At 46.3% G+C, this 23,460-nt stretch overlaps 2 protein-coding genes across 3 annotated transcripts in view; both read left to right on the top strand.

Annotated features, from left to right (window-relative positions):
• Positions 1 to 22,472, top strand: part of IP6K1 (inositol hexakisphosphate kinase 1) — a 37,883-nt gene extending 15,411 nt beyond the window's left edge. The window contains exons 4-8 of one of the 2 annotated variants that reach the window (XM_010561548.1): positions 13,768 to 14,114; positions 16,468 to 16,678; positions 17,299 to 17,480; positions 19,778 to 19,953; positions 20,825 to 22,472. In XM_010561548.1, coding sequence (XP_010559850.1) covers positions 13,892 to 14,114; positions 16,468 to 16,678; positions 17,299 to 17,480; positions 19,778 to 19,953; positions 20,825 to 21,334 — 1,302 coding nt within the window. In that variant the 5' untranslated portion in view covers positions 13,768 to 13,891 and the 3' untranslated portion in view covers positions 21,335 to 22,472. Of the gene's footprint in view, positions 1 to 13,767; positions 14,115 to 16,467; positions 16,679 to 17,295; positions 17,481 to 19,777; positions 19,954 to 20,824 lie in introns of both variants that reach the window. The other variant, XM_010561545.1, reaches the window with a different exon arrangement.
• GMPPB (GDP-mannose pyrophosphorylase B) overlaps positions 22,240 to 23,460 on the top strand; it is a 3,648-nt gene continuing 2,427 nt past the window's right edge. Inside the window, exons 1-2 of the mRNA XM_010561611.1 lie at positions 22,240 to 22,252; positions 22,985 to 23,150. Of these exons, the coding sequence (XP_010559913.1) occupies positions 22,240 to 22,252; positions 22,985 to 23,150 (179 nt within the window). The remainder of the gene's footprint in view (positions 22,253 to 22,984; positions 23,151 to 23,460) is intronic.

Genomic DNA, 23,460 nt, shown 5'->3' with positions numbered 1-23,460 from the left:
AGAAGGTGAGCTGGAGGTTTTCCATCAGTCCAGATGTACTGTGTACTTTAATTTCTTTTAAGTGTTCCTAAAATACTAGGAAGCATCTGATAATCTTTTGGGAATATCAATCTTGAAAGCATACTGTTTCTTTTGAGCTGGGCAGGCTCAGGTATATCTACTTGTGCCCAAGGAACTGTAATTGCAAAATTCAGTATATGATGCTTGCTTTGGAATTTTTTTCCTTTCCATTGTTGCACTTGCTGCCTTGCTGCAGCCAGTGGTACACTTTGGCATTAAGAATTCAGTTTAAGCTATCTAGTGTGGTAGCGTGCTAAATTAAGGTGCCAGTTTTGAGCAAAGAGGTTAATGGTCTTACATAACGTTTGTCTTGAGGTTTTTTGTCACTGCAGAATTAAAAATAGCAATTAGAAGTTCTGTTCTGTCCTAGTTGTGGATTTTTCTGTGGAAATCAATTATCTGCAGCAACTGACATTTTTTTAATCAAAGCTGTTTTTTTCTGTTTTTAAAAGCATCATAATTCAAAAGTTAAGAACAGATACTAAAAATCCAAGTTCACCACAAGCTGCTTATGTTTGTCTTTCAGTTAGCGGTCTCTTGGAAAGCTGTAGATCGTTCTTATTTTATCAAAACTACTTAAGGAATGTAATTTGAGCTCCTCTGCGTTTACAGCTTTTGTAATAATTCTTCATGGGTTTAGCTCCTTGTGGCTTTTGTGCTTCTGTGGTTAACCCTATAGCCGCTTCTCTGTACAGTTATTGGTTAAGACTCTGAACTCTTGGCTTCACTTAGCTGTTGCACTGTGTAGTCTGAAACGGCCAAAAACATGGAGTGTTCTTACAGAGGCATCTGAGAAGATCTTCTGTTGTGTTAGCCACATACTTTTCTTTCCCCTTCTTGAACATTTTACCATTTGTCCCAAATTGAAACTGACTGTATCTGTTGGGATTAGCTTGTATATGTGTCTAATCTCATCCTAAATCTCCTTCCACAGAGATTCTGCATCCTTGCTGGTGATGTGTTCCTACCTGTTAAGGTTTCTCCATGTCTAGTCTTTACAGTTTTTCTAACTATGGAATTCGTAATGCATTTTAACTTTGATTTACTTTGTGAAGGAAAAACCGCATATGTTCACCTGTAAGGCAGTATAGATTGCTTCGCGTCTGTGCGCTATTAAGTGGCAAATGAAATGATTCTTGATTACTGCTGTCTAGGGATCAATCATTCAGGACTTGCTTCATAGACTCCATTCAGAAGTGTCCAAATGGTGTCTTGTTGGAAGGTGCAAAACCCAAAAGAACGGGGGAAAAATTGTCCTCAAATTCTCAGTTCCTGGTGTCTGTGAAAAAAAGATTTATATAACTGAATTTGCTGCAGTCTACTCCTTCGCTTTCCATTTGAGATGCCAATGTGTACTTGTAGTGCATTGCTGCTCCTTGCTTCTTGAAAATACACCTGGACTTAGTGCTCTCTGAGACTTTCTGTTTGGTTTGGTATAGTCTGTGCATGAGCTGTGGAATGTGAACCGCATTCACTAGACTTGCCCTAATTTTTTAGCATATGATGATCTCCGGTTCTTAGTTGTTCCTTGATGAAATGTCCGCTTCCAAGGGTAGTCAGTAGCATGCATGTGCAAATAAGCTGCATTGGTCTGCACTAAGCAGACCTGCAGCTGGACATACGGCAGCCACAAAGCAGAGTCCCCACCGCATGCCACTGGCTGTGGCTTTCCCTGCTTGCATTAGAGGTTCCATTTAAAGTCCTGATCTTTGAGCAGTGACCTTAAATTCTTCTCATATCTCTCTGCTGATAAGAATAAAGAGACAAGACATAGTATTAATGTATAATATCAGTGGGCCAGTAGCTGAGCAGAGGTCTCCCCAGGGTAGGATTCATAATCCTCTTAAAGGAGAGGAGAGCCAAAGAGGCTTTGGGAGGTCACCTTTTGCAGGGTGAGAAACAATCCCTGTGTGACGCTCTGCCTCTTTGATCAATTTATTTCCCTTTTTCATATTTCACTTCACAGCAGCGGAAAATAAGTCTAGATGAATCCTGCAAGAGTCTTGATCTCTGCGAAGCTCCTACTGCCTCAGGTTTGCACAAGCAGAGACTACCTGCCAGAAGACAGCTGTGTGTATATGGGTTAATAATCTTATGTGACAGCGTTATGAAGTCTTACTCTATACAGATACTAGTCTATTACTCATGAGACACTTAGAGCATTCTTTGATCTAAATGGGACCACGTGCTTCTGCTTAGCACTCTGCAGCTTCACCGCAGTTTCACCTTTGCCTTATTTTGTTGCATGTATATTTTACTTGTATTGGAAAGTTGTGAGAAATTCAGGTGTCTGAATGCAGTCCTAAAGAAGTCCTGAGAAGACCCTACAATGTCACTAGCATTAAGGTATCACAGTGCACAGTGAATGGTGAAGTGTTCGGTCTCCAGCAGATGAGGGGTACATACATGCAGTTTTCGGAGCTGTGATGGCACAAGACCCTTTTCATGGTGGGGCAGGGGACAAATTACTAGTTCCAGCTTCATGTCACCTTTAGTATCACTGCAACGCATCTGGTGAGGCTTTCACCTTTCTGAGTATGGCTGCACATAGGTAGCTCTGGTATATTGATTGACAACTACTCTGGCTAGTACTTCAGTTGCACCCATTACTGCTGAAACCTGTTTGATTATGGATCACTTCACAGTAACTGTTGCAGTGGTTTGCTACATAAAGCCCTTTAGATGGATCAGCTCTTGCTTCCAAAAAAGCTTGGTTGTGCAGAAGTAGTCAGCTTTCTGAAGTGACTTTCTTAATAGTTTAACCAAGGTAAGGAGAGCCTTGGACATAACCCAGGGAGCAGTTTCTAAGAATTCTTTGTTGTTCATGAATCAATGTTGTTTGTATAATGTTGTTGTCACTGTTCCTTCTGGCTTTGCTCCCCGGTACTGCTTGCACATGCTGCTGCTGTTTGTCATGCCCTAGTTAATCACAACAGGCTGTTTCTCACTCTCCCCTATATATTTTTAGTAGCTCCTTTGCTCTGAAAATAATGCTGGTAACAAAGATTTATTTTTGAGGAAATACGGCATTTTAAGTATTAATGGTGTGTTGTGGAAAATTAAAACATGAAGAATTAGATTGCTGATTTTTTTATGTACAATTTAAATCTTTTGTACGGAAGTGGTTTTGTTATAAATATTACATAGTTCTATTGTTGTCTATGTTGAGTAAGAGTGCAGCTTTGCAGTTGCTTGAAGTTGAACTTTAGCCTTTTCTTTCTTTGCCTTTAGTCACAGGTTCCCACTGTCTTCCTTCTTTTGATGCTACGGGGATTGTTAAACCTCATGGTACGATCTGTTAGGGACCTGATCCAGCTGAAAACTAAAGGCTTTTTGTTTTGTTTTTTTTATATTGCTGTTTTAGTTTCCTACCAGATTGGGTGCTTAATCTAGCTGTCTGCAAGAGTGCTGATGCTGGTGTAAAGAAGACATCAGGAGAGAGGGGAAAAAGTTGAATGATCTTTCTGCTGGGAGCAGCAACTCATGTCTCTTTAAAGTCAGGGTGAGACTGTTCTCTGCGTGCATGGTTGCAGGAGAGTTGAAGCTGAATGAAATTGGCCCTGCTACTTTTCTGCCTGCTCTTGCCCTGCTGGATGATTCTTCCCTTTTACTTTTGTTGGGCACTGGCACTAAACCAGTTCAGGAAGCCACATTGGCAAAAACAACTACTTTTTTTTTTTTTCTGGGTTAACTTTTTTGCCAGGCTTGTTTCTGAGCGGGGTCAGGTGAGTGCCAGTGCTGACTCAGGAGAGAGGATGGGTTTGAAGAATGCTGACTTAGATTGATTTAAGCTGTCATGGAACTATACCCCGAGATGCCTGTTAAGGAAAGAAGGGTAAGATTTACCAAATACTGATTTTGTTAGTATTGTGTGTCCTCGTGGATTGATTTGACAACATCTACAAAGCAAGGCTGCTGAACAGCTTAGAGACTGTGATTCTTGCCTTCTAGAGCAGACACAACAGAAACTGTAGAAATCTTTTTTCCTGAACCTGTTTCATTAACATGCCTCCTACCCTGTTCTAAAAGTCAAATCTTAATGGTTATTCAATCTTTTGTGCCTTGTTTTCAATGAGAAGGCCTTATATAATGGTGTGTGTCTGATGTGGGTACCTGTCACCAGCTGAAAGTGAAGAACTGAGAACCAAGTCCTTTCCAGTAGGTTGCCAGGCAGCCATCAAATAGGAAGTATTTTCAGTTGGTTGTGTTTCAGACAGTATTTGAGCCAGTAATTTGGGAAAAGAACCTTCAGTCTGTTTCTGTCATGGTCATTTCTAAAGCATGCTAGCATGTCATCATTGCCCAGTGCTTATTTTGATTTTTCCACTTTCTTTTTGCATTTCCATGTTAAAATCAAAATTCAGCTGCAATTGAAGAGTTGCCAGATAGAATCCCCACTCCTTCAATGCCACAGTCTTCAAATCGGTGGGAATCTGTGCATCACATAGGCCTGAGTTTTTTGAATGGAAGATCACCAACATAGTTAATGGTTATGCAATTTCTAGGAGAGTTTTGTTTCAGAACTTGGCCCAAAGCTGTTCATTCGCATCAGTGACTTTGTTAGTCATGTTTTTATATTTATTTCAGCATGCAGACTGCAAAAATGACATATAATTTAGGACAAGCAACAGCTCAAGGGAGCTCAGTAGCCATGCCTTACTTGTAGGATATGCATCAGTGTGACCTCATTTTGTCTCATTAAAGAGACCCTCCACGTGGTTGCAAGCTGTGGCAATAAAGTACCCTACGTGTTCAGTTTAGTAAGTAATCCTGTTCTACAGCAGCCATGAAATAAGAGGTGAGCTGGGAATGCAAACGTTGGCTTTAGGCACAAGGATAACCATCAGCAATTCAGGCACCTTGTGCTGATACAACTGTTTGTACAGCTGTACAATAGATTGGGGATCTGACCTGGGTTGAAAAGTAATCCTTAGAAAAAACAAAACAAAGTGCTGGTTTATTTTTAACTGCGATCAGTTTCCTAATTTGATTCATGGTGAGACTGCAAACAGTTGTACCAGCACAGCAGAGTTGAGTGGGAGGGTGCTGCTTATGCTGGTGCAGCTATCGAAGGATTGCCTTGTGTATCCATGGTCTGAAGAAATAACTGAAGAAGGAATTAGAAACTGATTTGGCTCCATCAGTGCCGAAAGAAATCTGAACATAATATTGGATTTTTTTTTTAAAGCCGGGCATTTGGATGGAGTTTGCTTCATTGTGGAGGATCGCTTTAAAGAGCAACCAAGACAAGCGGTTGTCTCCACCCTAAAATCTGCCCTGTTTTACCAAACTAGAGAGAATGTGGTGGATGAATAAAGTATCAACATGCACTTTTTCCTTGTGCGGACCAGGCTTTTGATGTGTGTTTTTTGACTGTCATTCCCCTATGAGAGAGCTAGAGGCCTAGCTGTTCACCTAGGTTTTCTTCCTTAATTCAATGTTTTTACAGATTCTGAAAGCAGAAAAAAATTATGAAGTGTAGGCAGATGAAACTTTTTTGCTTGACTTTTAATTTCAAATAGATTATATATTTTGTTTTTCTGTTTAGGTCTTGTTTTTTCTCTCTTGTTTTTCCCTTATCTTCTGAAGATTCATTATGAAATGGTGGAGGGCAAAGAGCCAGAAAACACCCCTTCTTTCTCTTCTTTGGCAGCCCACATATGGTCTGAAAGTGGAGTATGTGTGTGCCCTTGCTCTTGAGTTGGGGGAGTTGACTGGTTTTCCTGTTGCAGAACCCTCACTTTGGCCTCTCTGTGCTTTGCTTTCTGTGTGTGGCAGGTGTAAGATGCAGCACATCGACTGTTCCTTTCAGTTCCTGTCAGCCACCCCCTCAAGCCTGAAAACTGATTTTATTGCTGCACAAGTACTTCCCTTTTCTAGGATTTTGGTGCTTTTGCTGGAGGTTTCCTCTTGTTCTTAACACAAGCTGGGAGGATCTTGTCCCATCTTCCCACCAGCCTTCCAGGTGTCTGTACTGGCTAAGAGCCCTGAGGGACACAAGCTTAAGGTGCACAACCATTTTTTTACTTGTCGAGTTTGTGTGAAGGTGTGAGTGGGAGCTCAAGCTCCAAAAGTGCTTGCACACGTGTATGATGAAAGCATCTTTCTGGCTCAGGGGCCAGCAGTTACTCTGTAGGTGATTAGGCTGAACTGTCTTCTTTGGCTCTGGCCTTGACACCACCAAGGACTTCTGGGGCATTTTTAACTAGGAGAAGATGAGATAAGAACTTACTTAGGAGGTGCCAGTTGTTCTCTTCACCCCTGTTGTGGCACAAACCTGAGACTGCCACTCACCTGATTGCAGTGGATTTTCATCTGTTTGGTGGGGCTGCCCCTGGCACTGAGCAGTCTTCCCCAGTGCCATTCATCTGGCTAAGCTCTGTGCATGTTACCACAAAAATCGTACCTTCCTTTTCTCTGCCAGTGGCTTGCTGTGTGGTGTGTTTGTCCTCTGGTTCAGCATAAGCATCGCCAGCTCTGACTCATTCTCTTAGTGTCAGCAGATTAGTGTGGTGCATTTACCTGCTCATCTGTCCCACCTTCTGATGCTGTTGAGGTTGTAGAATTTGGTACCCACAGCTGACATGAAAGTGCAGTGTTTCTGAACATACTGCTCATCGTGCTGAACTCAGCATAGTTATTCCATCATCTTCCTACCGGGGAGGCATTTGGGTGGAGTTACCTGGATGATTGTGCAGTCCTTCAGGACTTCCTTAGGGATGTGGCTGGCTTATTTAAGCCTCACTGTTGGCAAGAAGGGAAGGTCTGTGACTGAAGAGCAGGTATGCTTTATTACCAGCATGAGGCGGGAGGTGAAGTTGTTCCCTCTGCTTATTCAGTCTGTTAGTTGAGTTACAAATTCTTTCCAAGTTAGTTTTTAAGCCAAACCTCTTCAATGGGATTGATGTGATTTTTTTTTTTTAATTTTTTTTTCCTTGCCCCCTTCCCTGCTATGAATGCAAGGACTAGTTTTCTGCTGATGAGCATGTTGAGTTTTCTGAGCCCCTTCACTAGTGTGAATTCAAGAAATGTCTTGGTGGGTTAGGTTGATTCCTTATGGTTTGTGACTGTTGAAAGTAAGTTGCTTTCTAACTGTCTCTGTTGGATTTGAGAGCTGTGCCGAACAGCAGCATTTGCATTGGAATAGTTTAAAAATAACCTGTATCCAGCAGAGACTTTTTTCCTCTTTGTAAATGAGATGAAGAGAAGCCAGAAATTAGCTCACAGAAAGCTGAGCAATGAGGCCTCACAAGTATTGATCTTCCCTAAGCTCTTCTCTAGAAAGCATGTGTCATTCTCATCTCCTATAAAATGCAAAGCTGATATTGGATGACCCTGCTCTCCTAGGCACAAGCTTGGAAGAAAATCTTCTGGGCTGGTACTGATAAAGCAACCTTTGTTAATGCATGTACGTATTCAATCAGGTCTTGCTGCTATGGAAACTCAGGCTTGGACTGAAGCCAGTGCTTTTGAACAGAGGAGGAAGGTGCCCTTTACTACTGAGGCAGGGTATATTTGTGGTGAGGTGCAGCAGGATTCAGCAGCTTGGCTCCCTCTCGCTCATCCTCCCTGCCTACTGGAGAGGAAAGTGGTGATGACCAGACCAGGGCTGGACCTTCCTTCAGCCTCCCTTTGCAGTGACACTGATAGCGGTGACAAGGACTGGCAGGTCCCCGGGCAGCCTGTGTCCTCCTGCCAATGTGCTGCATTTCTCCAGTGAAGAAGGGGAAGCCTGGAGAAAAGAGCAGCAAGGGAATTAAATCAGCTTATATCGTCCTTGTTATGTGCAGTTCTCTCCTGCTCCCCAGCCTGATGTTATCACAGTAGTGCCAGGTTTTGCAGCGTCAGGCCGAACAAGAATACAAGCTGGAAGAGGCCGTTTGAGCCCTGGCTTTGGTTACCCTCACTTGCAGACAGCTGCATGACAGATGTTCACAAAGCGTTGCAGAGCACCTGCTCCGTATGTTGATAAACGTGGCAGACGTTCCCTATGCACTGTTGTGTGCTAAGGCTTGGCTTAAAAAAAAAAAGGGAAGCTACCACTGTAGCATGCCAGTGTGAGAAAACAGGTATTGTCTGTGCCCTGGGTCTAGATCCCTAGGGGACTTCAAGTACCTCGTCCCTCCTTGAAAGCATGCCATGCTTTATGTGTAGGTGACAGCAGAAGAGCCTTTGCAATTCCTGCTAATCTGGCCTCCAAGAAAAAAGCTGCCTTTAACCCCGGATCTAGGCACTGGTTTTAACGAGTGGTTTAGGCATTCCAGCCATAGTTAAAAGTGCATAGCACAGCCTCTCTCTCTTCAGAAAGAGCTAAAAAGGCTTGGCTTCCGCTCCTTTCTTAGGAAGAGAAGAGGAGAAAATTCTTGGTCTCGCAGGCTACTGGCAGAGGTGCTAAAGCTTTTTGACTGGTGTGTTCAAGTATGGCACAAATAGTCTTCCTTCAGATCTCTAGGAGACAGAAGCATAGGGTGTGCTGAAGGACTTGTAATACAAGCTTGATTTTATTTTCCATGTGGTCCTTTCTCTAAGTTCAGTTAAGCTCTATCTTAAAGTAGAGCTTGGCTCTTAACTTGTGCACACTTTGGCAGTTGGTGCATTTGTGACCTGTTGTTGAGGCAGGAAAAGTATTGGCGAAGGAAGCATGCTTTTGTTCAGCTCATGGGTGGAGCACACCTTTTTAGTGGTTATTGTCCTCTCCAGTGGCCTTTGTTTACTGCAGTTCCTCCACCAGCCTCGCTGTTGGCATTCTCTTCTTCAGCTGGCATTCTGCAGCAGCTTTTCTTAAGACTTCTGTTTTGCTTTTGATGCATGCATGCAGATTGTATTCTACTATCTGGCCTCGATCTGAAGAGCTACACTTGCCTTGGTGAGGGCAGCATGTCCAAAAAGGGCTGTATTTGGTAATAGTTCAAGCATTGGACAAGATGCAGGGGAAGGCTCAGGATTCAAAGCTATGTGCTCAAGCAGTCTAGGAGGGTTTGTAGCTTCCCGGATACGAGGCTGGCCAAATGTTTCTAGTTGTCCTAAACGTTGCCACGGGTTCTTGCAGAGTTGTGTTTTCTGCCCAGGGGTCCCAGGGGTCATCTCCGTTTTCTGCTGACTAGACAGACGTATCTCAGGCCTCTGGGTCAGCTGTTGTGCTGGGAAGCTGATCTCATAGCACAGTGGGAGACTTTTTTTTCTTAGACTGGATTTTCTTCTGTAGAAGTTGGGTCATCCAGTCCAGTGACTGGAAGACACCGTGCTTTTCAGCATGGGTGCTAGCTGCTGCTTCTCTTTGCTGACAAGACTAGCTCACAAGAAGCAGTCACCAGGCACCCATTGTCCGGATGCCTGGTGTACTGGTATTTTGTATTCCTGTGCTTTGCTCCTGACTGTTTTGGGGTTGTTAAGGGAAAGTCAAACTTTTGTCAGTGTGACCTTGAGGTCAGTATTTATCCCTTGCCTGTGGCCTGGCTCCAGAATCGTCAGTGGCCATCTGCCTTAGTCTTCATCACCGCAGGTCCTGAGGGCTGGCCACAGTCCTAGGAGCCGCACCAAGGCGATGCTGGAAAGACAGACGTGCAGGCTGCTTACAGTGAAGGCATGAGTCAACAGGGCTTAATGCAGTCAGCTTTCTCACCATGTAATACATCACAATTTTAAATGTTTGTTCTCCTTTTTATTTTGGAAAATAGCTTTACTAGTGAGTCATGAAGCATTGCCAGTGTTCCCATACAAGACGGCTTATAAAGAGTGGGAACGTCAGCATCGTGGTGCAGTTTGCAGTAATTCTCACACCCACTGCAGTGCAGCTCTCTGCCCCCACCTCTCAAGTGTGTAGTGACCTCTGAGGCTAGTTTCCCTGTCACCTTAAGTTACACCATCAAAGAAGACATCCCTGCTTTTCCCACTCGCTTGTTCCTGTGCTGGCATCCTCAGGTGGCAGTGCTCTGGCGCTGTGAACTGGCAGGAGCAGGCATCTCCTTGATTCTGGTGGTGGTCTGGTAAGACATCGGTAGTCTTCAGCCAGGGTTCAGTAATGTTCAGGAGTACTCTGGCTGGGTCTTCAAGTGCACAGCAGTGTTTCTGTGGAGGTGTGTATTCCTGGCTGGAGGGTAATGTTCGTATTGAGGGCAGGGTTTACCCCACTTAATGGTTAGGAAGAGCAGAGTCACCTTGTGTGTATTCCTGACTTTTGTTTGGAAATATTTTGTGTTACTACCAGAAAATACAGCTTATTGCTCTTCTTTATGCCCATCCTGCTAAAAAGTAAGTGTTTGAACAGTGAGGTATGCAGTACAAATTGAGAGCAGATACACTAATAGGCATCTAGACTTAAATATTGCAGAGCAAATTCTCTTCCAGTACAAGAATTTTGTACTGGGGAGGATAATGGAATATAGGATGTGGTATGTCCTTCTGCAGTCACCAATAACTCTGCTCCTGAACTTCACCCCTCACTTCTTGTGAGTCTGGCTTGATGGGTGATCTGTCTTGCTGACTATAGCTCAGTCTGTTGGAAGGGGGAATGCTAAACTAGCCTGAATGTTTTACTGCTGTTTGAGCTATAGTGGTGGCACTGGAAGATACCAAAGGATCTGCCTGGATGAACCCTCAAGCTGTTGTGTGGATTGTGCACTGCATTTTACAGTATAATTGGAAGGACTCTGAATTTTATAAGCCAGGTAAAATAGTTGAACCTGTGCCTTTGTGTAATAGAGGAAGGACAAGTAATATTTAGGCCTTCAGATAGTTTTCTGCTTTATATTTGTTTGAAACTGCTGGGATTCTTCTGTCTTTTTGCGGATAGAGTGCATGTTTAGTAATAACCATTTACTTTGATTTAGTCTGATGAAAAACACTAAGCTGTATCTAAGCTATAAAGTGTCTGTTTTTCAAGCTCTGTAGACAGCTTCATCTTTAAAAATGTTCTCTGAAATGCTAATTGCCACAAAATATTTTTTCTCACATTCATTTGTACGTGGGAATATATTGGCTATATTGCTGTTTTCTTTAGAGCACATGGATGAATATGTGGAGCAGTTCTAACTGGGTTTGGAATCTCTCCCCAACTGGTGCCTGGCTCCTCTTCTGTCACAGCCACAGAATGTGTTTGTGTGTAGGTTTTTTTTTTTGTGGCTGTCACTCCCAGTGTGCCTGCACATCTGAAACTTGTCATATTGGGTTTTCTTGGGGCCGGTGGGGTACTTAGCAGTGAGCCTGGGGTACTTCTTGGTGGCTGCAGCCTGTTTTTCATTGCCACTTTCCCAGGAGCCCTTGGATGACTGCAGTCATCTCATGGATACCTCTAGGGCATGCAGTGGAGAAGGCTTGAGGGACTCTGCAGAGTGGGTGGCTGCTGTCCTCAGAATAGTTCAGGTGGCATATGCTTTGTTGTTGCTCACCTTTAGGAAAGAAGGCTGCTGAAAGTAGGCAAAGGGTTCAAATCTCTTGCTCTGATGGCTGAAATCTGCCTGTAGCCCCCAGGTGAGGCACTCCTGATGGTGAGAACAGCCTGTGTGGGCTTTGCAGGGGGTGTGTCTGCCTGGGTGTTTGTGATCTCCATCTGAAGTTAGTGAAGGTGTATGAGGCTAATGAGTCAGCTTAGATAATCCCCCTTCTCTAAACTATGGATAATAGTACTTCCTTCTGTCACTGTCAAAACTGAGACCCTGAGACATTTTGTGATTGGCTTTCAGTGAAAACTGGGACTAGTACCAGACCTGAGCATCATATGCATGTCTCCTGAGTATGGCAACTACTGTTACCGCACAGATGAATCTCTTATTTCTCTTGTCCTGTGAAGTTTAAACTACAGGAAGGTGTGAAGTTAAACTTGTCCCCTATATTGTTTGGAATAACTGAGAACTCGGCTTTAGGCATTGGCAAAACAAAAGAAACTGAATCCAAGACAAAGCTATGTCAGTAAGGGGAGATTTAAGTTTGTAAAGCATTTGTCTGATTCTATGAAGTGCTGATCTGTTGCAGATGCTGGCACCTTGCTTGTTCTTGTATATTAACTATCATTAAACCAAACTAAAATATATGTGATGTAAGCAAGCCTCTGCTGCTGAAATTTCTTCTTGATGATAAAGCAAATAAGAGGGAGGAGAGAAATCCACAGCATGTTTTTGTCTTTGTGATATGACTTAGGCTCTGAGTGAGTTTAGGAGACAGAGACTTTGAAGAGACTTTGATAGAATTGCTACAGAGAGGAACCATCTGTGTTGTTGGGCTTTTTTTTCTCTTCCTTTTCCCCTCCCCCCCCCCCCCCCAAAAAGCCAGCTAAATATTCACATTGTTCCCCTGACACTGAATGTAGTTGTGTGGTCATGTAACCACAAAAGGAAATGTTTTCCATTGGATCAGTGAGATGATTCAACTCAAATGTACGTACACTCATACTATCCCAAAATCCAGTGCGAGGGAGCAAGCAGGAACGTGCGCACAGGGAGAGGAAGTGTTGTCCTGTTGCAGGGAGCTTTTGGGTTAGGTTGGGTTAAACATGTTATGAAGTATTGACCCTCCTTTTGAATCTCTTGAGCTGCATCTCTTGCATGATTGAATTGGAGGGGAGGGAGAAGAGCCCATCTTCATCCTGAACTTCCCCCAGCCTGGCAGTGTTGTGTAGCTATGGAGACATCCAGTGGCTAGATGAGGAACAGCCTGAACTGTGTCCGTTGTTCAGGCCTCCAAGATCCCTCAGTTCTTAAATTATTGCCCTTGGCTGTGGCAGTGCTAAGAAACTAGAAATTTGACAAATTCAGAAACTGTAGTCACCATACGGTTCTTGAACTGAAAACTTTGGATAACTCATTGTTGTGAGGAAATCCTGTGGTATTTTCCCCAGCAGCCTCAGGAGCAGCTATGTTCTAAGCTGGAAAGGGCAAATCATCTGCAGAGAATTTGGATGGCTTTACTTTTCCATCATCCTGTGGCTGTGCCGGGCACTCTGCAAACGTTAAAAGAGCATCCGTCTTCTCCAAAGCACTTTAATCTCATTTGGATTTGGTGATCACTCTTGCCTACCTCTAGAAATCAGGGACCTGTTGTGCATGTAGGTGCTGTGAAAGCATCAGGAAATAGTTGTTGTCCTGAAGGGCTTAGAGTAACAAAGGAGAGAATCTGAGTGGAATCCATTCATTTACAGCATATGCACAGCGACAGAATGAGTCTTCTTTCGAGGGTCTTTCATAGCTTGAAGAGAAGCGAGTCAGTAAAGGAGGAAACAGTGTTAGAGTAGGAGGTGAGCAGGAATTATTTAGTCGTTTAGATATTAAAAATGCAGAGGCACAAGGTAGTGGAATTCAGATTCTTGAAATGTTTGTTCTGCCTGTGTCAGTCACTGTTACTGCTAGGCCAGTGTGGGCTTGGTTTTAATTTTGCTGTAACTTGGGGTTGGTGCTCCATTATCACGTTGCTTTACTGATGAGGAAGGAAATAGTATTTTCTAAAGATGGGAGGCTCAAAATACTCATACCTCCTCCTTTCCCTGTCTCTGTCAACCCTATTGGACAAGCTCTAGATGAGACTGCCTCTGAATTAGTGTGTGTTTACCTGCAGGATTAAAGAGGTGGTGAGGAGCATGCTGGAACAAGTGGGATGTAAACAGAGAACAGAAGAGGAACAGTTATGAATATAAATAAATACCAAAAACTTTTCTGAACCAACAGGGAGTGAATGCAAGTGGTCCTCTGTTCACAGGAATCTCCTTTGCTTTTTCAGGTCATTGTAAGGAAGCAGATTGCCAGGACTTCCCCCCCTGTGGCTGCCTGACTGCTGCTGAGGTACCCCTTCTAGCCCATGTGGCTCTCCCCATGCTCCAAGAGTGCAACTGGTGCCCAACGCAATGTGTGTTTGTCAAACCATGGAAGTGGGCAAGTATGGCAAGAATGCCACTCGATCTGGAGACCGGGGGGTCCTGCTGGAGCCTTTCATTCACCAGGTGGGCGGCCACAGCAGCATGATGCGCTATGATGACCATACTGTCTGCAAGCCCCTCATTACCAGAGAACAGCGCTTCTATGAATCTCTGCCCCCGGAAATGAAGGAATTCACACCCGAGTACAAAGGTGAGGCCTGTTGTCATTCCAGAATGCAGTTACGTGCTTCAAAAATCTGACCCCTCATGTTCCTGCAGCTATTGATGCCTTGCTGTCTTTTGGTGTCATTTTATTTGTTGTTTTTCAATTCTCTTTTGCAGGCTAGCAATTTGATAGGAACGTTGGAAAGAAGGAAGTCTTTTTTTGTAGGCATGCAGAGTTCAATGTGCTTCTCCTTCTAGATAGAGAATATGCAGTGTGACAGTTGTAGTCTGAAGCTTACGGTTATGGATCTGTAACTGAAGTAATTTTACTACCACGTTATTGTCAATTACAGCCTTGACCTTGAGCAAATGAAGTTAGATTATATACTGAGCATTTGCATATTCCAGTCCCGTAATTTATTGCTTCCTTATCCTGTCTCTTTTATGGACCCATATCAGAAAGCTGCTGAAGCAGGAAGTGTTTCTTACCCAGCACGGAGGTGAAGCCTTATCCCCATCTGCTTTGAAGGAATGGAATTTTCCAGTGTCTGTATTGTTGTAGGAGGATGGCAGCTCATCTGTATCTTTCAGAAGCTTGATATGCTTTTTGCCCTGTGTTTGTATTCAGGTAGCCTTCTGGGGGACTCAGTGTTCCTATTGCCTCTGCTTCTTTGCCACTGTGTGGCATTGGCAAGATGGTGCTTCACAGACAGCTGGGACCACCATCTGTTCAGGGTCTTGTCATTTGATCTGGCTGCAGCCTGAAGGTCTCAAAGCAGTGTCAGCTTACCTACCTGTGTCTGTATGCAGGTCATGAATGAAAGATACAGTCTCCAACAGACAGGTCCTCTTGTACTCTCGAGCCACTCTGGGGCCATATGGTGCTCTAGTGACCCATCAGAAATCCCAGCTAAAGCCTCTGTAGTTACTAGAATTGATATGGTGTCAGGCTTTCCTTGGGAGATGTGTTTAAAAGTGATGAAACTGATAGTCCAGATGGAGACTTGTCATCTTTAAGTCAGATACTTCCTGGTAGCCTAAAGGCATAGGGTGTGCACCTCCACCCCAGTGTGGGATTTTGTCTGAGAATCCCGTGCAGTTTCCTGATAGTCCCAGAAATTGTTCCTGCTGATCTGGGGGAGAAGACTATTGGGGATGATATTTCTTATATGGGCATTTGGATGTTACTGTAAGATTGGCCTTTCACAGAGATATCTTGAGGACCTTGTCCAGGCAGCCAAAGTACTTGGAGTGGCATTTATGTAGTGACGTGCTGGAGTCCTCAACTGCTCTGAAGTTGTCTTAAGCCGCCTGAACCTTGTTAGCATTGTCATGTGCAATAAGGAAAAAGGAGGGACAGTAACGTGATGGCCTGCATCAGCTAAGCAGTGCAAGGTTTCTTCACGTTTGTGGTGAATCATTTGATTCAGTGCATCTAGCATCTGATACTCCTGGCAGCTCCTCAATACTAGTGACAAGCTAATGAAAGATTTTTGTCATTGCGAGTTAGGAGATGGGCTGATAGCCTCATTTTCAGGGCTGAGGGAGTCCCAAAGATGAAGATGTCAGCCCTAACTAGAAGTGTCAGCTGTCCTGCTCTGTCGCTGGCCAGCTAGATACATTTAGTCTGTGCTGTGAAAGATCTATACCTTCCCTTGGACTATGGTGCTTTCTAGGAGCCTTCAGAAGGTCAAATGGGACAGGACACAAATGGTCCTACTTTGTCTGCACCTGGCTGAGGTAGTTTTACTTCCAGGGCCCCCTGTTTTTGTTGCTAGGAAGCCCTGGGACCTTTGCAGATCCCTTTTCTGCAAGACTGGCTGACTTGTGAGAAGAGTGGCAGGTGTCACCTCAGCTTCAGAGCTCTGTATATCATAGCTCAGATGCTGGAGAGCTCCATTAGCAGAGAAAGCACGCTCCTCCTTGGCTAGCGATGTCCTTGTCAACAACAGGAATGCTTCTGCAGGACACTGATACTTATCCAAATGAACTAGATATATATTTTGTATGCTTTGCCCCCCTCAGCATCTTGGTTGACTGTGCTTGACTTTCTCCAGTTTGACAACATTTGCTGCAAGACTGAATGGAAGGAAATAATCACATCCCTCAGCCTACCAGCTGCGCTTTTGTCCTTAATTTCCTGTGGGTGGCAGAGCTTACCCTGCTGCTGCTGCCTGTCCACTCAGGTAGCGACACAGAGCACTATTTGGGGTTTTTTCCTCTCTGCTGTGATGACAACATCTGGGTTCTTGTAGTCTTGAACCTCCTTTCATTGCTCTGGATTTGCTTTGCTGCTCTGTGAGCTACATTTTCCTCTCTCCTGTTAAACATCTGGGTGCTAGTGGTTGTGTGTTCCCTCCCCTGGGAAACAGAACTGACATGTCACTTCTCTCTGGCAGGTGTGGTATCTGTCTGTTTTGAGGGAGACAGCGATGGCTACATTAACCTGGTGGCCTATCCCTATGTGGAGAACGAGGCCCTGGAGCAAGATGATATGCCAGAGAGGGACCAGCCACGGCGCAAGCACTCACGTCGGAGCCTTCACAGATCAAGCAGCGGCACTGAGCACAAGGAGGAAAAGCCTGGCTTGGCCAGTGACAGCACCGAAAGGTAAAACTTTCAGGGCCAGTGACAATATGATGAGCGGGAAGTCTCTTCCCCTTTCAGCTCTGGTGCTCCTTTTGTTGAGGACATTTTGTGCTTCCATACAGTGACCAGGCTGTCTTGCACTTGCTAGCCTGGCACACTATGGCACTGCAGACTGTCTCAGGAGTTTTGCTGGCTTCAGGAAAAACTCATCCATGTGAAATGCTTCTGACACAGGATAACCTTTGGCAGTTTATTGGATGTGGAACCAAGCATGTGGAGGAGATTGAAACACTCTTAAGTCCACCTGGTTATTAATCCAGAGGTTTCTTCCAAGGGTACTTTCAATATGAGTCTCTGCCTCCTCACAGCAGCCAGAGCTCCCTGAGAAACAAGTGTTCCTGCTTACTCTGTCAATTACAGTACAACCTAGCAGAGATGTTAGATAGACCGGATCCTTGAGCATGGGTCCACAGCCCAGGGTATTAGTGAGGATTTGCTGTTAAGAAGGTTTGTATTATGTGAAGTGTGGAGCAGGAGAAGGAACAGGAGATAGTTGTGCAAGGGGGGGATGTGACAGTCATAAGTATCTGGAGAATGCATGCATTCTAACAGGCAAGTTTGTTCTGTCTTTATACCAGCAGCATCCAGGAAACGAAGAGTCCACGGGTGGACTTGCACATCCATTCAGATGTTCCATTTCAGATGTTGGATGGGAACAGCGGTCTGAGCTCTGAAAAGATCAGCTATAACCCCTGGAGCCTGCGCTGTCATAAGCAGCAGCTGAGCCGCATGCGGTCAGAATCCAAGGACCGAAAACTCTACAGTATCCTTTGGGAAGCAGAACTGAGTGTGTCAGGTTGCTGCTGCTGCCCCAGCCTTACATGTTTGTGCCTGAGGCAGCTAGGCCTGCATTTCCTTTGGCTTTCCTATCCTTCACACAACCAAAGTTGTATTACGTGTTTCTTTTCACTATTCCTTCCCGCTTCCCATACAGTGACACTAATGTCTGACACTGATGCTCAGAGAAGCCAGGTTTCTGACTAGATCTCATGTTTTCTTTCTACTCTGGGCCTTCTCTTTGTTGGTTTATGTTTTGAACTGTAGTTCTTCATGTCAGGCTTTGCCTGGCAGCTGATGCAAGTCTACCCTGTTTGGTAATCCCTTGGGAGGGAGCTGTGTTTGTCCTTGTCACCTTTCTTGAGTCTCTTCCAGTTCTGCTGTATCCTTCTGGAGACAGTGACCAGAACTGCAGACAATACAGAAGATGCAGGTGAACTAGAGATTTAATGCTGTTGCCTCTCCCCTCCCTCATAATTCCTAACAAACTCTCTTGTTCTAAATGCTGTTTTGTTACCCCAAGATGCCATTCCTGACTGGTAATAGTTGTCTCTATATTGCTTTATGCATTAAGAATCTTTTTCTCCTTATGTTTATCATCTTGCCTGTAAACTCTAGTGAATTTCGCCTGCCCATTTAATGGCCAAGTCAGTCTCACAAGATCCTTGTGGAGTTTTCGCAACTGTTCCTCATTTTTGCAACCTTGAGTAGCTTGGTACTTTGAGCAAATTTGTCATCTTGCTGTTCACTCGCTTTTATGGATCACTTGTTGAAGAGCATGGATCTCCACAGAAAGACCCTGCTGGCAACTTTGGCTGTAAGACCAGTCAGGCTAGTTTGTAGTTCCCCAGATCTCCGCAAATCAGTGTTGCGGTGGCTGCTGTTCAGTCTCCTGGTATTAAAGCAGTGTTAAATGACTTGCACACCTCTTTATTTTCTGTTTGGCATGCGATCTCTTCTCTTGGCATTTCAGTTTGAGAATTCTCTGAACTCAGAGTGTTCTTGCTTGGGAATCTGTAAGCTTTTCCCTGGTAAACAAAGAAGCAAAATATTAAACTTATTTCTCTTTTTAGGGGGGGGTCTCTTCACATCCCCGCCCATCCCAACCCCCTCCTCTGTAGCTCCTTTTGTCCTTTGTCTTTAAACTCTTTGGGCAGTCTGACTGGCTTCTTCATATGGTTGAAGATGGATTTGTTATTTTCTGTGCCTTCACAAATGACTCCTCGTGCTTTTGTCCTGAACTTGCCAGCTTGTGGGGTTTTTTTTGTTTCACCTACTGGAGCTTGATTCTGTTTTCCCCACATAGAAACAAACTTACTTTTAATAGCTGTATTCTTCATCATCTTAACTGTGTAGGCTTCCTTTTCCTATTCTCAAACATGTGCTTTGAGCCTCCAGCTTTTATTTTTAAATAGTCTGCATCACTTGCAGAGAAGTAATCCTCTTTGGCTGTCCTGTTCTTTTTAATCACACTTCCTTAATTTTTATGAAGTTCCTCTTTCAAAATCAAACATCGTTGATGATAGAATTTTTTTTTTTTTTTTTTTGAAATGTTAAACTTCCTTGCAGGTTTAACCTAGCTGTGCTCTGGTTGCCATTTCAGTGTAACATGTTGAACTGTGCCCTGCAGGGCAAACTTCAGGGTTGTGTTTTCCCCTTTGGGACAAGCTGCTGCACTGATTGTCTGGGGTTTGTTCTCAGCACTGTGCCCTAATGGAGGGTTTGCCCATTGTGTGTGCTGGTAATTGAAGGCTCCCATTACTGTTCTGTTTCCTGCCTTTGTAGCCTCCCCAGTTTCCCCATAGTCTTGCTGTTCTGGGCAGGCCAATAGCAACAATACTGTGCTATTGCTTGAGCCTTGAGTTTTTGGTCCGTGGGGATTGTATTGTTGATCCATATGGTTAAATTGCTAATTTGATTAGACTTTAAGCTCTCCCTTAACCTATCGGCAATTCTTACTAGCATACCGTGTCTTTCCTGACACCAGCGTTTTGCTCGTTGGTTCCCCCTGCTGAGTTTCCAGTATGCCTGTGTGTGACCTGCTTGTTTACTGTTGGCCATTCTGCTTGCCAGGCTCACTTCTTCTACCAACAGTCAAAGCCTGGGCACCGCTGTTTGCATTTTGTCCTTTTCCTCACCTCCCCAGACGGTTCGTTCCATCTGTTCTTTGGTTCCTATCTGTTTGTTGCCTGACCCTATCTCACGCTGGCCCAAGTCCCTGTCTGTGGTGGCCCGGGGGAGCGGTCTCTCTGACAGGTGAGCTCTCCTTGACGTGTCTCCCAGAGTTCCTTTTGCTGGAGAACGTGGTGCATCACTTCAAGCTTCCCTGCGTACTTGATCTGAAGATGGGGACCAGACAGCACGGAGACGATGCGTCCGAGGAGAAGGCTGCTCGGCAGATGAAGAAGTGTGAACAGAGCACTTCAGCCACCTTGGGTGTGCGCGTTTGTGGGATGCAGGTAGGGATCCCAAGGCTGCAGGTGCTGCACATTCCTTTTTGCAGCCCCATTAGACCTCCCAGTTAGTGTTTTCTGCTGAGCACTGAGTTACAGTGTCTTCCAGTTCAGGTAGGTACATCAGTGTTCATGCTACATGATTTTTGTCTTCATTTCTAAGCCTAGAACAAAGGAACCTGCTTCTTCTGAGATGGCCTGCTTTATCTGAAGCTTTTTTGTTCACAGACAATTAGGGGATTTTCTGATAAAATGATTTTTGTGGCTTAGTGTTCAGCTAGAATCATGGTGCCTGGGCAGGGGGGTGTCCTTCCATCCCAGCATCAGCTGACACTTGCTCCTGTACTGTATTGAGAGTTAAGAAGTCGCTTTCCTCTTGCGGCTCAGCTCTGCACACAAGGATTTGCTGCCGGTGCTGTTGTGCAATAGTCAACTCCTTTCCCCACCCACAGAAGGATCTTGTAATCCAGATCTCTGCCCACAGACTCTGAAGCAAATGAGGGCCCCTCATTAGCACATGCCACATAATAATGGCAATACATGCTGGCAGCTCCTGCTGCCAGAGGATTGTCCCAGTTGCTGTCAGCTTTGCCTTTTAAGCCTTGCGGTCTGTTATGCCATGCCTCTTGGGGACACTTGGACTGATAAGCTGCCTTTTGGGTGTCCTGGGAGAGAACCACTGCATGGGCACCCTGGCTGTGCCTGTGGGATGCACCCATGAGCTACTTTGGGATTCAGGGAACAGGCAGAGCTGTTTCCTGCTCGCTCTTGGGCATGGTGGGGACAGAACAAGTCCCGTCCGCCTTGTCAGTGCAGGACAGCTTAGGGCACTTAACCTGTTGCTCCCACTTGATGTGTGTTTCCTTTGGTGTTCTAGGTCTACCAGCTGGACACAGGACATTACTTATGCAGGAATAAATACTATGGACGCGGTCTTTCCATCGAGGGCTTCCGCAATGCCCTTTACCAGTATCTCCACAACGGCATTGAGCTGCGCAAGGACCTCTTTGAGCCTGTCCTCGCCAAACTGCGAAGCCTGAAGGCGGTTTTGGAGAGACAGGCCTCCTACCGCTTCTACTCCAGCTCCCTTCTCATCATTTACGATGGGAAGGACAGCAGGGCAGGGATGTTTGTGGAGCGCCGGCCGGAGACGCGCCTGAAGCGGGTGGACAGCTCTCTCCCGGAGAGCCTTCAGGATGGTGGCAGCACGGAGCCCGGCTCCTCGGCCCAGCCCAAGGTGGACGTGCGTATGATTGACTTTGCGCATAGCACGTTCAAAGGCTTTCGTGATGACCCCACTGTGCATGACGGACCCGACATGGGTTATGTATTCGGGCTGGAAAGCCTCATCAACATCATGGAACAGATGCGCGAGGAAAACCAGTAGCCCTGGGCTACGGCCTCTTATTCTTGTCCTGGTGGCAGGAGCAGACACGACCACCTACTACCACAGGAGAAAAAGCAGACAACTCTGGTTTTAAACAATTGTATTGCTCCATTGTTTTTAAATGTACTTGGATAGAAGAGCTGAGGGGAGGCAGGATGGAAGAGCTCCTCATGCCAACCAGACGGTTCTGACCGCACTAGCTCTGCCTTCTGGAGGAGGCTCTGTAGATGCTTGCTGGGTTTTGGGTGTCCCGGTTCTTTGCTCATCACGTGTGCGTTCTGGAGGGAGGACCTGGACGTAGGGAAGAGAAAGCAGGAGGGCCTGGGGCTCTTCGGGGGGCTGGAGCTGTGGCGTGAGGAGCCTTCTGCCTCAGGAGCCCCCAGGAGAGCCTTCCCTTTGAAATTCTCCTGAGTTATTTGGAAAGGGCGCTCAGCTAACAGTTGGCAGCATCTGTGGGGCTGATGGTGAGCAGCACAGGTGCTGGTCTGTGCGTTCGGTGGCGCTAGCTCTGCCCTGGGTTTTGCCGATGGGGCTTTGCTTTTGATGCTGCCTTTTTCTGCTGTTTGGGTACTGTGAATAACCAACCCAAACATGGAAATAAAATGACCAAATGCAACCCCTGGCAGAGCTGCGGCCAGGAGGGAAAGCCGCACATCTGGAGTTGTGCTTGAGCCCGGGGCCTGCTCCCTCCCCGACGGGGTGGCGCGGGCAGGCCTGTGTATGGGCAGGCACTGGGCTCCGCGAGAGTAACTCTGCCCTGGACCACTGACCAAGCAAGAACTCAGCTCATGGGCTAGCAATAGTATCTGTAGCAGTTAACGCGACCCCAGCTGTGCAGCGGGGCGTTTTGGACCATTTCAACCCTTCCTGTTGTGTAATGTTGGTCCCACAGGTTGCACGCGAGTATGTCCCTGCAGCGTAAGGCTGCCCTCTTCCCCCGGTGGGCCTCTGCCCCACAGCCCCTGCTCCTCCGGCAGGTCCGTGGAAGGGGAGGCCAAGGGTTAGGGCTGTGACCCCCCCCCTCTTGTCCCTGCGGGTCTCCAGGGGGGCAGGTGAGGGGGGACCTGGCTGAGCGGTGAGTGCCATCGCCTGACTGTTTAGCTTTTGCTTCATGGAGTTGGTGTTGCCCAAAATAAATGACCAGCCAGCTGGGCTGTGCTCTGCTGCTGGGGCTCCCTCCTGGCATCGGTGCTTTACCCACGGCTTCCATTGATGAGGGCATTAACGTTTGATACTGTGGCCTGGTGGTACTGAACTGTACCCAGCTCTGCATCACACCCCCCCACACCCCCCTTTCTGTGCTGGGACCCCCTGGTTGCTCCCTCCCCTGTGTCACTGACTTGTTCCATGGCGTTACCATTACCCTGGCTGCCTGAGAAACTGCCTGGGTACCTGCAAAGCCAGGGTTGGGTGTATTTTTTTTTGGTTTTGTTTTTTTTTTTGTACTTCAGGAAAGCTTGTTTGGGGAATACTCGCATGTAGCATGTGTGCCGACTCTGTGTGTGCACGGTCTGCTTGGAAAGCGTCGGTGCTCGGCTGGCAGCCAGCCGTAGCTCCCACGGTGGGCGCAGGTCTGCGGCACTGGGTGCGGAAGGGGGCAGGGGGCGGGCCAGCTTTGTCCTTGACCGCACCTCTCTGCCCGTCTCCCAGCTACTCCGAAGCTTGCCCTTACCCTCCCGCTCTCTGGACGAGGACCTTTGACGAGTAACCCTGCCCTGGGTTACTTCTCCGTCGCTTCTGCGGGTGGCTGCCCCGCCAGGCAGGGTTCCAGGAGGGAGCGGGTCTGGTCGAGCAGCCGCGGGGGCAGATGCCCCAGGTACCGGGAACGGCCGCCTTGCCCTCCCTGGCCTTGTCCCCGGCGGGCTGCGCTGGGGCGGCAGCGGGGCCCTTCGTCCTGGGGAGGGGCTCGGCCTCCCCCCTTCCTCTTCCTCGCTAGGCCGGGCGCGGGCAGGGGACGGACGGGGCGCGCTGCCTGGGAGCCGCCGCGGTGGGACTCCCCAGCTTGTACATAGCCTTGCCCCCCCACTCCCCCCGTTTGTTTTTACATGAATAACCGCCCTGTTTGTGCTTCACAGAGAACCAAAAACCATTAAAGGATCTGTTTTTGTCCGTGGTGTGCCGTGTCT

This window comes from Haliaeetus leucocephalus, unplaced genomic scaffold (genome assembly GCF_000737465.1).
Source record: "Haliaeetus leucocephalus isolate CR32 unplaced genomic scaffold, Haliaeetus_leucocephalus-4.0 Scaffold148, whole genome shotgun sequence".
NCBI lineage: Eukaryota > Metazoa > Chordata > Aves > Accipitriformes > Accipitridae > Haliaeetus > Haliaeetus leucocephalus.
This window is presented reverse-complemented; position numbering and strand designations above follow the sequence as displayed.